The sequence below is a fragment of the Corvus hawaiiensis genome, chromosome 15, assembly GCF_020740725.1.
Source record: "Corvus hawaiiensis isolate bCorHaw1 chromosome 15, bCorHaw1.pri.cur, whole genome shotgun sequence".
Lineage (NCBI taxonomy): Eukaryota > Metazoa > Chordata > Aves > Passeriformes > Corvidae > Corvus > Corvus hawaiiensis.
Window position 1 is genome coordinate 20,295,091 of NC_063227.1, and position 14,395 is coordinate 20,309,485.

The window sequence follows — 14,395 nt, forward strand, 5'->3', positions numbered from 1 at the left end:
TTATCCACAGGCTCTGATGTTGCTCAGAGAGCTCTCTAGGCACACCCTACCGCATTCAAGCTAATTCTTTTCTCCACAAAACCCTCACAGGAGTCATTATGTGAGGCAACCTCAGACTCTGCAGCTCCTCAGAGGAACAGCACAGCCAGCCAACCCCAAATCAAAAGTACTGCATTTTACAAGCGGAGTCCCAGGCCCTATAAACTCAGGTTAAAGAGAAACCATAAACCAAAGCACAATGAAGCAGGTCAGAAACTGAGATGCAGGAAGGGCTGTTTTAGGCAATTTTATAATTAGTGGTCACTTTCAGACAAGAATAAAGCCCCGCTTGCCACTTAAGTCTTCTCACCAATCATCTGCTCAGTGGCTCCAAAGCTCATGGAACTGAGTTGTTTTTAAAGTTGACAACGCACGAGGATAGCTTATGTGTACTTGGTAAAGCAGCTACAATACTCAGAGGCAGCTCCTCAGAGAACTTTAAAGCCCCATTATCTCTGGGTTCAGTATGCAGACTCCCCCGATCCATAAAAAAAGAAACAAGAGTACTTTATTAAAATACTAAATTTTATTTTTTCCACATACATTTAGTCTCCCCACCATTTCCATTTGTCTGACCACCACCATGCCTTATCAAAACATTCCATACATACTTAAAATGAAGCTGAGGGTGGAGTCCTGTCTTTAAAAACTAAACAGGCATTTTGGACAACACATTCTTGGCAAGGTAATCTGGATGACATTTATCAGACACAGGAGGGAAAGCTCTTTCAGCATTTGTAAAAAGAACAGCCAAATAATGGTTACAGAAATAAGACTGCAGATTTTAATGAACTGTTAAAATTGTTTTCTTTTCTTACAGAGTCTGTCTCCACTGCCAGAGAGCTTGAATGACCTGGAAGTGTACACAAAAAGTTAGATATTGAAATCAATTTTTCAAATGATTTTTGAAATTATTTTATAGCGTTTACTATCTCCACTTTCTCCATAAAAATTGACATTAAATTATAACAAAAAATGCATTCCTTTCAGAGAAAATCAAGTTGAAAGCATGACATTGGGTCCTTCTGCTAGAAGACTGTTACTCACAGCAGGTCACAACAGTAAGAACTCAGTGAAGGTGAGCGAGAGGATGGGTGTGGACCAGCTAGGCAAATATTGGCTGAACTCTGCCTACCCTGGCTAATGTCACAGCAGCTCCAGTGGCTGAGGCTGACTGCTTTTCAACATTCCTTTAAGAACGTATCAATTTGTCCATCAGACAAGTCTACTCTGAACCACTGAGGGAAGCAGGAAAGCACAAGGAATTCTGTCGCTGGAAAAAAATTAACTTAAAGGAATTTTGATAGGGAAATCTAAGACACATTTTCAGCCTAGTCTGTGTTAAGCAATAACTAGTTCAGAAACTGCTTCCTGATACCACCTTTTGGCTTGCGCTCTTTCAAGAGCTCAGTTGATTTTGGGAGAGAATGTAGCAAGAATGCCATAATCTCCATCACAAAACAGCTCCCCCTCCCAGACACCCTCCCCAACAAAGGGCTGAACAGCAGACTGGCCTAGGTGGCCAAATTCAGCAGCAAGGAAAACCACAGCTCATTTCCTTAGCCAATACGGTGCCAAAAGGAAAATTCTGTGGGTTTAGTAAAGCAAGAGATGATTTACCAACCATATAAAAGCTGGAAAAATGTAATAAAGTATTAGCTTTCCCATCTTAGCCAACTAAACCCTTAAAACCATTCCCATTTATTTAATCTGAAGTATTGTTTGTGGTTTGCAACCCTTTGAAACAGTCCAAAGCTTATAAAGACTAAGTAGAAAAGAATCCCTAAGTCAGGTTATAAAAGCTTTTGGACTTTATCAAGCTCTGATGAATTCTGTTACCTTCTGGTCCTCCGTCCTGAAGCAATTCTTAACGTAGTTGGCAAATTTGGGCTCCAGCTTTGGAAGGGTAGTACCCTATATGGAAAAAAAGCAAGCTTTAGGGTCTGCAGATCATTTAACATTTCCAATAAATAACCTATGATGCTGAACCCCTTTGCAACACATGTGGAATTTGAACTCACTTTGCAACTTCCCACACTAATCTGCTTTAAACCATTTTAGAAAGTTTGCTTCTCTACTATACCCAGATATTTCTCACAGGAGTGGCTACACACTGAATTGCTGTCCAAGACTCTTTGCTGATGTTGAAGAGCACAACAGCAAACATTCACCACTTAAATAACTTTGTAGCCAATAGCCCATGCTATACAGATAAACTAGAACTAATTCTGTATTAATGGACTCTTACTACAGCATGCAACCTGAGATTACCCTTCAAAGGTAGGTTTTCAACTTCAGCTCTCTAAAGCAAAAACAAGAACTGACCTCCCACCTATCCTTTAAAACTCACTAATACACTACTCATTAGTACACCACTTCTATTTATTTAAAGAACTGTTCTAGAAACATTTCCTTGTAATGCCTGGAATTGTCTTTGCACATGCTCAGTGTGCAAGGCAGATTCAGGTAACAGTTCATAGATACAGGTTTACCATCATGGCTCCCAGTATCTCCAGGGAAGATACTACAGCATGCTATTTTAGGAGACACTGATTTTCCCCATGTCCCAAGAGAAATACTTTCCAAATTTTCAGGTGTATCAGTTGAAATATCCCATGCCAACGAGGACAGCACAATGAGCTGCTACTCAACACATTGCACAAGGCAGCAATTTCTGTTCAAAGGAAACAGCAACATGAGGAATATTTCAAACTGCAATACTGCAACCAGAAAGCTTGGATTTGGCCACTGTCTCACCTCATACTTTTCTATTAGCTTCCTGACACCTACTGAATACAAGAGTTCTGCTCTAAATCCAGTGATTTTTAAAAATCTGTTAGCCTGCTGGCTGCCAGCTGGAGTCCTGTGTATACAGAATGCAGACACCCCTTCCCTTACTAAGGGATGCTCCAGCGCCATCTTGAAAAAACATTCAATTAAGCTCCCTGCTACAGTGCTTAGACAGCATTTCCCAGCAAAAACTCTTCAGCACCAGATAATGTATTTTAAAGCTCTTTTTACCAGTTATCTGCTCTGCATGCTTCCCTCTGCAGGGACATGTCTACTGTGAGCAGCTCAGCCACTTGTGCTTGCACTGCAGAAACATCACTAATCATGGCTCCTCTGAGTCATTTTATAACACCACAGCAGCATCCAGGGGTTATTGTGACCCACTAGAATGGTTCAATCCATCATGTCAGGCTCATAGTCCAGGGCTGTGCATTTCCATCCTCATCACAGCCTGTCATTGCTCACTCTGCATCCACCCCGTATTTAAACACTTCCCATCCTGTTCTGCATTCCTGGAACAAAGTAGCCTCAAAACACTAATGATCTAAGCAGAAGATGATCCTAATTCTTTAGGCAACCTTTGTTTGACCTTGTATGGGGTTAAAAAGGGTACTTTGAACCAAAAAACCCCATCAGCAAACCAACCATTTTTCCTAGCACCCTTATCAGCACTTCTGAGCCAGCCGAGTACAAGCAGTCAGGTCCTCGCTCCCACCTGCTACGAGCACAGGGGTACTCAGAACACACCCCTTGCTTGCACATGCACTACCACCCCAGGCTAAGGAGGAAAACAATCACCTGCTACACCCAACCAACCTAGAACTGAGTTTTCTATTTTAAACTTTAATAGCAGCTAAGAATACTACTCACAAGTGTGACCACCAAGTGCTAGTCATAGCTGGTAACAACCAGAACAAGTGGCTGCCCTCACACCTTTAAAGGGTGAAGCATCCACTGAAGGGAGACTCAACCCCATATCCCTCCAGAAGGCAAATGCTTTCAGGTCCTTAGCAAAGTATCAGCTCCTATCACAAGCACCTATCTCCCTCTTCTGGAAGTTACCGAGCCTTACAAGCACCAGGATACTGTTTCAAGACCAAGGCATTCCAAGCGTGTGAGGAACTCACTGCACTTGACTTTAGTAACCTAAAATGTATATCTAATACTAGTTAAGTCATCTTTAGAACAAACATCACCTAACGTTTTTTGTGTTTGTTTTTTGTTGGTTTTGTTTTGGTGTGGGTTTTTTTTTTTTTTATGGTGACACTTCACTTAAGAAATACCAAATTGCCAATCAGCACTACTGGAGGAATATGGAAACAAAGTGGGTTTGTTTCTCATGAGTACAGAGGCATTTTTTTCCCCAAATGTGTTTTCATTTCTCTAAGTTTCAACATCAACACATACTGATGATAACAGCACAGCAATCAGCGACATCGTAACAATTTCTTAAAACATCCAATTCTTCTCATCTGCAGAACTGTAAAAACAAGGCTGAGAAACCCCAATTCCAAAAACTCACCTTATCTACAGATGCTTGCATTTTTGCTTTTATCTCCTCTAACGACAGAGGGACTTTTGGTGTTTTTGGAGTTAGAGTTTTATCCTTCTTGGAATCTGGAGTCTGAAAATTATTCATTTCATTAGTAACTTGCACATGAAGCTACTCAGAATATAAGATAAATTTTGTAAAAACAAGGTTACAGTAGACTAGAACCTACTGTAGATTTTATATGGAACAGAAGAACAAGTTATCACATTGACAGTCCATATAGTTTTCAAAAAGTCACAAAACCTAGATTTGTGCTTCCCACACATTCCTCAGAAGCATGAAAAAGAACAATTTTAAGTCTGGAGTTATTATGGTTAGCATAGCTGGTATCTTATGCTTCTGGGCAGGTGCTTCCAAAGCCCTTTCTCTCAACAGAAATGAACCAAAAATAGCCAGAATATTTAGTGATGAGTTTACTCCACATCTGCAGCCAGATTAGGTCATGCTTTAAAAGGCACACCTGCACTGCTTTTTGGATGCTATCCTGCCATGTACCCCATGCTCATTTCTGAATGAACCTTCCTGGCATCATGTCTGAGTACATGCAGCAAGGAAAAGCTGCACAAGGAAGCAGGACACGGTTACACAGCACTGAACAAGAAAACTGTCAGTCCTGAAGTGGGTCAGTGCCATGAGAGCCCCTTAGCAGCAGCAGCCTCCAACTGTTCCCCGGTGGAAACACACTTGGCAGTCACCCTCTTGTACAAGGTGCTGCACAAAAACAATAGATTTAGTGTTTCAAACCAAAGACTTACCAATATTCCCAAAGGGCAGTATATCTGATTTCAAATCTTGGCTGTCATAGGTATATACTGATCACTGAAGAGTTTCACAGAGAACATGAAGCAGTGAACAGTATCCTCAACATGCTTTATATTAAGATTAAAAAACTTCACTTAAATGTTAGTATGCTGTTTGAAGCTACCATTAGGCAAGAAACACTAAAATTCCACACTAGAATAAACCTTTGTTTTTCTCAGTTGTTTTCACTCACTTTTGATTTAGATGCTGGTGTAGATGGCTTAGAGTCTTTTCCATTTTGCTTTGCTTTCTGCATATTTTTTCCTGCAACCTCACGAACAGGCTGAAAAGAAAGCACACAAGGTAATCTGTCAAATGAGCTGCAAGTAAACTCAAGATAGCACATTACAGGAACCCAAAGGAAAACCTGGCAGTGCAGCGCAGTAACATACCCAAGAACAAGTTCTGTTATGATACCACACAACTGTGTGGGACTCCCATTGTATTTTCCTTAAATAGATCACCTTTCCTTATATATTAACATGCAGTCCTTGGGGGGCAGATATTGCTTTAAGATGAATTCCTGGTGGCACTGCAGTTCCATGACCTCATTCAGTGCTACTTTTCTTCTGTAACACAACCCTTACCTCATTTGCCATTTCATCCAGAAATATTGTCTGGGATGCGCATGGGACGTGACACCACACAAACATTTAAGATATGGAGTCTTAACACTCCTATATAAATCAAGGGACCATTTTGTTCAGTCACCCTGGATTATATCAGACAGCAAGAATCTGCAGTTCAGACTGTCTTTCTTTACCAGGCCATTGTGCACTATCACCTATGGAAATTCAGTAGGGACAGAGCAGCACACGGTGAAGTAAAACATTAAATACTTGTTTTCAAACAGTAGATATGAGCACAAAAACCCAAGCCAAGGTACACAAGAAAATGCCTCCCTTCTCCCTGCCCTGCTGTGCGTTGACTGCACCACCAGATGGCACTCGAGGCCTGGCAGAATGGCACATCCAAGCACTTGCCCGCCGGCAGTGAACCCTCTCCACAGGCTCACCCACTTACAGCATTTTGTATTTAAGGTCGCTAAAAAAACCCTTTCCACAGCATGCAGGACTGAAACTGCAAAGCACAGCGCGCTTGGAGCAGGATTTTGCTTGCTGCCCAACAGCCATCCAGGCCCACACGAGTCTGAGAGCTGCATGCCTGTGCTGATAGAAACCCCATCGCCCCTCTGCAGCCAAGGAAATAAAACGTAGACTGGATGGACACACACTCACATTGAAGTGTTCTCATGTCCTATTACAATTTCTTTACACAGGCTGAGCTAAGTGCAAAAACCAATCCATCCCCCATTCACACATTCCAGACAGCTGTGCTAAAACTCATTGATTTAAGGGACTACCTGCCAGATTACTGTTGTATCACAGTATTAGCCACTTACTTTCTTTATTGGTGCTTTAATTTCTTCCTCATCATCCTCTAAGTCATCCTCATCACTACAATTAGAAAGGAAGTCACTCACCATAACTCAAGATTCACATTAGGAATTGATCTTCCCCCTCCCTCCCAGTAACATGTTTTATTCATGAAGGAAGCAAGCAATCTTTCCAAGTTTACCTTATACCTTAACACACAGCTAAGTGCTAGGGCAAGCACTACTTTTAAAGCAGTTACATGCATTCCCTCCTCTTCAATACTGAAGGGATGTATCCTAGGGACTTCCACTACTATTGTTAGGAGTTAATGAGTAACAGGAAGCCAAGCATTATAACCCAGTATGACATATCTGAATAACACTAATTTAGATAGCACTGCAGAGATAAATAAGGCAAGTATGCTTTTTCCCTAGCCAAGATACAGCAGCTTTTTCACTTAGGATCCAGTTATGTCACACAATTCATATTCTGAAAGTTAACCCTGCATTTCAAAATACATTATCAAAACAAGAATACATACTCATCGTCGTCATCCTCATCTTCATCATCATCCTCATCATCCTCTGCTAGTTTTGGTTTTTTCTTTTAAAAAGAAAAGTCTGTTAAGTGTTGATACCATTTTGTGGTAATAAAGAGCAACTGTCATCTAAAATATTTGTGGCATAACTACAAGACTATCTTCCATCAATTTAGCTAAACCCAGGAAGTCACAGCTGCCAAGTCCAAAGCTACTGACAAGTTTACTGCATGTGCTCTGAGCATACAAACCTTTCCTTCAGCACCTAAACTCCTGCAGTACACACTGATGTTTATACCAGAACCTGCAGTTACTGCAGGGGACAGAATTTCCACAGAAGTAGCCATTATATTCATCCTCCAGCAAAACTTTGGGAGCTTTCTGTACTTAGTTACACTTCTGTAATTTAGTACAGAATAATCCCCTTCCACTTATTATAGCAAGCCACCTAACTTACTCCTAGAGGCAGCACTAATACTAAACTAGAAGAAAATGCTGTGAACAAAGTGACTGCAAGTCCATATACCTGTGGTGTTTTAGCTCCTCCTCCACTTGCTGGTCTCTTTGTTGAAGCATTAACAATTTTTGTATCATCCTCCTCCTCATCTGATTCTGGTTCTTCTTCTAATGCTGATAAAACAAAGGCAACGTGTAAAAACCTCACCTTATTAAACAATAGGTAAAGCAAGACTGCTAGTAGGAAACAAAGAGCATCACCCACAACTGAGTAGCTTTGATCTTGCTGAAGTGCTGAACTGATAGTGGGAAGCTTTTTACTAGTGACCTAACCACTGACCAGAAGTTTTCCAGCTGACTGCATGCAGATACTACCACAGGGAAACCCAAAACGGGTGAACAATCACCACACACAACTGGTTGGAACACTCCTCACACACAACAGACCACAGAAAGTTAAAAATAACATTTTCTCCATTCCTAAGGAGACACATTTAAAAACTAGTAGAGAGAAAGATCAAAGATGATTCTCCAAAGCAGAAGGCTAGTCCTAGGTTAGTTTAGCTAAAAATCAAAACTATTTCATGGGTAGTCTTCTCACACTCAGCTAATAAGCAGAAAGCCAACAGTGGGACACCAACACCCACTTTCAAGGGGAGGAATTACAACTCAAATTGCAAGGTTGATAAATGCCCCTTTATCCATACAAAACAAGTGGCAAGCAAAGGCATGCAAGCACTCCTCTGAACTTCTGCCCTACAGTCACTCCATGCCACCAATGACGTGACTTTATGATTCAGAGGGTCAGTATCAGCAAAAGCACTTCTGGAGGCACCAGCTCCGCATCCCCTGGAGTCCTGCTGGTGCTGCCAGGTGCCCGGACAGAGCAGTGAGCAGCCATACGTACCTACGAGGTGCTGACCGCTGACGTAAACAGGCCCTGAACCACATTTCAATCTCAACACCACTGGTGGTGTGATCTCAAAGCCGCCTAATGAGACCTGTGGGACAAAGCATCGTTATTCAGTCGAATATTCCAAGAGAAGTGTACTCAACAGACACTCCATCCAAGCGGAAACAGTAACACCAACAGCTGGAGACTCCATGGCTAACACAGTTACTCCACGTTCCCACTGACAGAATACTCTGGGAGTGTTACAGAGTCAACTCAGGGTCAATAAGCCACCAACAGGGGTTTACTACATTCATGGCTTATCCTCATTAAAGCACTCCAAGGCCATACCAATACACATTTGCTTCTACTCCACTTGGCAGCACTGTCAATTTGAACATTATCCGTCCCACCTGCCCCTGGAGTTGTGTAGTTCTATTTGTACATCATCAGCAACTGAGTCAAACTACCTTCCAGATAGCAGAAATGACAAGAGGGTGCCTGCCCTTGGAGTGACAAAGAAGAGCAATCACCTGAAGAGCTTGGGACCTTCAGAAAAAACAAATTGCTCTCATCCCGGGTTTAAAGAAAGCAACACAGCTTTAAGATGAATCTGCTTGGATATACTTGTAGATATATACAGATGAAATGTGTAATTGTAATTTGAACAAGTCAATTATCTCCAGATGACTAAAGTAACTCTACCAGGCACAAGAGATGTTTGTATTTACTACCACCAAAACAGACACTTGTCTGAACACACTGTTCAGTCTCACTAAAATTCAGTTGACCCAAGCCATTTTTAACTTTTTTCTCACTAGACACCAATATTACAGTCGATTTTCCCAAGTTTCTGCACTTACTGTAGGCTGCACTGACATTTTCAGAGATGCCAGTACTACTTTAGTAGGGTTGCCTTCATAGTCCAGTGCTTCTGCTTCTACAACGTGTAATTCGTCTTTGGCTCCAGCTCCTAAAGTAACCTGTGAAGTCAAGAACAAGGCACAGTCTGAGCATCTTCCCCAATATTTTAAAGTCTTCTAAACCCCATTCACTGTTCTGCATCAATGAATGCTGAAATGTGCATTTCTAACTACTAATGATTCAACCACACTCTAGCCCAAGCCAGTACTCTTTCTCAGCAACACTGGAACTTCCAAGGCACACCTCCAGGCATGTTTTGATGACAGTGAAATCAGGTCATTTGCTGGTGGATCACTGCACTGAAACAAGGCAGTGGCAAGTTCAGTCAGCCCTACAGCTAGTCCAAGAAGCACATACACATCATCTCTTCCACAGAACCTCAGCCTACAGCCTTCCCCTTCCTGCCATCAGCCAATCGCTTCCCTGTATCACACTGTGCACCTTCTGCTTACTTGACCTTCACTGAGGAGTCAAGTCTAACACCAGCTCAGTTGAACACTGTGATTTATGCACATGTCTTTTGCTTTAATTCACCATGGACTGAGAACTGCTGTCCCAAGGCATTTCTAAACTCAACTGCCTGGATTCCTTACTCTGAGTAAGAGTCTGGCACTTTCTGAAGAGTCAAAACTCATAGCTGCAAGGAGACAAGTGAAAGACATTGGTCAGGCCTGAAATTCCAGTTCACTGAACCTCTGGCCTCTCAGACAGGACTACATGCAGAAGATGTGAAAATCAAGAATCCCTTGTACTACAGCTATTCCCAACAGCAGTGCACAAGGCTCTGTGTTCCCTTTCCTAAAGCCCATGCAACAAAAGCCTCCCAACCCCCACAGGAGACATGGGTGTTAATACTTCAGGCAGATGCATACAACTCAAGTTTCCATTCTCCAAGAGCTGAGCTTTAAGGAGGCTATAATGGTTCAGACTTAGATGTATCAGACTGAAGGCTGGGAAACAGAATATTGGATTCACTACTTCTGGCAGATTTTTATTAGCAATTTAAAGAGGTGAAATTGCAGCTCTGATCTCGCCTTTTAAATGTGTTGTCAACAACACTGACTTGTTCAGCTAGTGGGACAAAAATTTTAGAGCATGCCCTCCACCCTCTACTACTCCTGTCATTTGCTCCAGTTCAAGTAATACTACAGCACTTACTCTTCATTTATTTCCTGTGTTTGGCAAGCATCCATGTATGTGCTTAAATTTCTACACTGAAGGAATGCACACGGAATAAATAGGTAATGAGGCAGTGACCACTCCTGTTAGCTATTACTAGGACATTTTCAGAAACTCACACCACTTTTACCTCCTTCATCCACCCATCCCTTTTCACTTTTACCCCCTTTTCTCCCCATCTTGCTGTACCTCATGCCCAAATCCATCACCACGCTTGTATGTTAACAGGCACTTCTACTCATCTGGGCTTTTATCAAGAGCACAGATCAGTCCTCAGGTATTTGCTACCTTCACACCTTATCTTTCTGTAAGTTCTTCCTATGCTCAACAAGGCATTTTCTGCTTGCAACCACATCCCAGACCTTTTAACTCTTTAGTCTCTCAAACATTTCCTAGTTTGTCCTTTGTTATCTTAACCCCATTTCTCCTGTGTATCATCCCTTTTTGTTCTATGAAAAGAGGTTATTAATTAAAGACTTTATCCCCCCCAAAAGCCTAACAACAAAGTAGCACTGTGGATCGATCTGCTTCATCCTTCACACAGTGTACAACATCAGAAGAGAAGCTACAAGAAATTTTGAAAAAATTAAAAAAATAGAAAAAGAATGTTGGGTAAAATCATACAATCGAAGTATCACTAATTTTATCTGCATAACAAGCATTCAGATACAAGAACTTGGCATATGGACTTCCCCATACATACTTTATTGTTATATTCTTCCATCAAAAGAAATTGTAATCAAGAACAAATTACTCATTGTCAGGTCCAGGCTGCACTTTTCATAATACACAAGGATGGAAAACACATGAGTCACATAACTAACACAGAAGTGTTTTAAGTAACACTATGAAGTGTTTAGGGATCATTATTATGCAAGTGACCTCCAGGAAGCAATTCTGCTGTAGGAATTAACCCACAATTAAAAGACTCTCTTGCTCCCAGGTATCAAAGTGTCTCTTTGTATCTAAACAAACACAGCAATAAGCAGCAGAGATGCTGTAACTCTTTAATATCTTGTCTTTGAAGCTGAGGCATATTGTTCCGCTACCCAGAACGAAAGCCTTGAAATAGTGTGTCTGACTTGTGTGGCACCAGAAAGCTCCAAGGACACACAAGAACTCTCCAGGAGTCTGTCAGATGAATTATCTGACTGAAAGATGGGGTTTGCCAGTTACATCCTTGGAGAGGGCAAACCAAGGACAAAAATCAAAACATACACCTTTTGCCCTCTTATTTGGATTTACTTATTATCTACTTCTGGGGAAGACCAAGAACTGGAATTATGTTTGGGAACACACTGAAATGGTTTTCAAAATAAAGTTTCTAGTAGTCTACAGAAGTGTGCCTATGTATGAGTCTTGTAAGTCCATCCTTCCCCTGTGCTCCTGTAGCATCTGCACTATTTGCATTAGGGATGCCTGAATGTACGGTTTGGCATTTAATTCTATTTAGTACGTATTGATTAACCTACTGTGAGTTGATTCTTAACCTTTTCCAGCCTTGCACTGCTTGCTGTCAACAATGAAAAATCCATGGAGAAACGTCTTCAATACAGAAAAGATCTGAAATTACAGTATACACTCCACTGCCAATAAGAGATGCTTATGAACATATTCACAAAACATTTATCTCTAGAAGAATTAAGACTGGAGAAATAAACGACGCGTTAAAAAACTCACTTCTTGCATCATAGCACACCACTACATTAAAAACGTAAAGTTAAAAACCAAACAGTACTTGCCGTTCTCAGAGACAACTGATGTTCATTTTCTTCATCATCTACTTTAAACTGATACTCCTTATCCGCTTTAAGCTCGCAGCCTGTAAGAAGACAATTCAATTATACATCTGCTGTTTTATTAAAGACGCAGGTATTTGCTAACCACTTATTTTGCAACTTAGTGCTCCCAGGCCTTGTACCTGCACAGAGAACTAGCGGCACTCTGGGCACGCACGCAGTGAACACGTGGGGTGAGGAAAACCCCAGGCGAGCGCGCGGCCTGCTGCCGACCACGCAGCTCCCCGCGCGGCCCGTTCAAGCCCAGCAGCTTCAAGACCACCCCCGCCCAGCGTCCCTCGCGGTGCCCGGGGCGATGCCAGCTCCGCAACGCCCGCGGCGGGCGGCCCGGCCTGTCCCGGAGCCATGGGCGGAAAGGCGCGCGCGGCCGCGAGGCGCTCCACGTGCTCCGCCTCCGGTGGCGCTGCCATGTGCTCCGCGGGCGCTCCCAGCGCGCCGCGTCCTTAGGAACGGCCGGGAGACACCGGGAACAAAGCGCGGGACAAAGCGGGACGGGCCCCGCCACGTGCGGGCCGCGCGCCACGTGGGGAGCGCGCGCGGGAACGGCCGCGGCGCGGGAACGGCCCCGACACAGCCCCCCCTTCCCCTTCCCCTTCGCGGAGGCGCGGCGCTCGGCCGGCACAGGCCGCGGCCCCGCACGGCGCCCGCACGGCGCCCGGCCCCGGGGCCTGCGGGGGCGACGGAGCCAGCGGGCCCCGGGAGAGCGTTGCCGCGGGAGCGGCGAGCGTTACCGAAGAGGAAAGTCTGCGGGCGCAGGGGGCCCATGCTCTCCATGTCCATGGCGCTGTCCTCCATCGCGGGGCTGGGGCGCAACTGGCCGGCGGATGCTGCGCTGCGGGCGGACACGCACTAAAGGAAGCCCCGTGCCCGCCCACTCGCTGATATAGCCTCGCGCTCTCGCGAGAGCCGCGCGCGGGACACGCCCCCTCGGCCCCCCGTTCCGCTCCTGCGCACGCGCGCACTCGCGCACTCGCGCGTGCGGAGGGTGGTCGCGCGCGGGGTCGGGCGGGCCGCCAGGGGGCGCCGCGGGGCCGGGTCCGTGTGAGGGGTCCCGGGCCGCCCCCCGGACCCTCCCGGGCCGGTCCCGCCGCGCCGGAGCCGCCCCGGAGCCGGAGCCGCAGCCGCAGCCGGAGCCGCAGCCGGAGCCGGAGCCGCGGGGAACCGCAGTCCTCCGCTGCACGGCCTCGCAACGCGTGGGGCGCAGCGATGGGGGGATCGCAGCCATTCCGCTGCACGGCCGCGCAGCACGTGGGGCGCAGCGATGGGGGCGCGGCCACAGCCCCGGTCCTGGCACGGACCGCTAGCCGGAGAGCTCTGCTGCAGTGGAACGTGCTCTCCTCACTCTGTCATCTTTGACTAAAATAATAAAGGAACGAAAGCAGCCCCTTTCCTGTGCGTTACCTGTTAGGATGAGCTCCCATCCCGAGCTACTGCTCCCTGTGCCACTGGCTCTGAAGGACGGGGACAACAACGCTGGGAACCCCCTTTTAAGCTGGTGTGTGATGGGAGCAAACCACTTTTTGATGTAAATTAGCACACGGGGAAATCGGTCACAACAAAATTAAAAGTCACGGGGTTATTTTATAGTTAGAGCTACCAGCCCTGGAAAGACTTGTTTGCCTCAGCAGTGGGAGCCTATCACTGGCCCTGGGCTGGATTCACCATCCCTCATTCCAGGCCATTGTGTTCGGGGGCTGATCTGCACAAGTCAGGTCCCTTGTGTGCTAATCTCACACTTAACTGAACTCTTACTCTTCAAAAATAAAAGTATATAGGCTCTTGGTGCTCTTGTCTCTCCACTGATTGGAAATGTATAACTTTTAGTCATGTTACCTTCATTCACATTCATAAAGGAGCAACATTAAATGATGTTGCTGAAAATGAAAAAACTGAAGTGAAAAATAACTGACGCAGTGGGAAATGAAACTTACCCTGTCAAAGATTCCCCTTCCTCACCCTTCCACAAAGCCGGCCCCTTTGCAAACATCAAATACAGTTCCACAGAATATACATCCAGCTTAGTTTCGAGTGTAGAGTCTCCTATTTGAA

At 44.5% G+C, this 14,395-nt stretch overlaps 1 protein-coding gene across 1 annotated transcript; it reads right to left on the bottom strand.

Annotated features, from left to right (window-relative positions):
• Positions 1-543: 543 nt before the first annotated feature.
• Positions 544-13,241, bottom strand: NPM1 (nucleophosmin 1). Its single transcript, XM_048320066.1, has 11 exons — positions 13,078-13,241; positions 12,290-12,369; positions 9,308-9,427; positions 8,460-8,553; positions 7,623-7,726; positions 7,100-7,161; positions 6,585-6,639; positions 5,376-5,465; positions 4,352-4,453; positions 1,879-1,953; positions 544-892 (listed from the first exon to the last, which is right to left on the bottom strand). Exons 1-11 carry the CDS (start codon positions 13,139-13,141, stop codon positions 854-856), a joined length of 885 nt encoding a protein of 294 aa, XP_048176023.1. The 5' UTR covers positions 13,142-13,241; the 3' UTR covers positions 544-853.
• Between the last annotated feature and the right edge of the window lie 1,154 nt (positions 13,242-14,395).

What these genes read in the sequence shown, in the direction of transcription:
- NPM1 (XM_048320066.1), bottom strand. Translation starts at nt 13,141, where the DNA reads ATGGAGGACAGCGCCATGGACATGGAGAGCATGGGCCCCCTGCGCCCG. An exon ending in ATCAGTTGTCTCTGAGAACG is followed by an intron (nt 9,428 to 12,289) that starts GCAAGTACTGTT and finishes TTGACTTCACAG; the next exon opens with GTTACTTTAGGAGCTGGAGC. An exon ending in TGCAAGCATCTGTAGATAAG is followed by an intron (nt 1,954 to 4,351) that starts GTGAGTTTTTGG and finishes TTTTCCATATAG; the next exon opens with GGTACTACCCTTCCAAAGCT.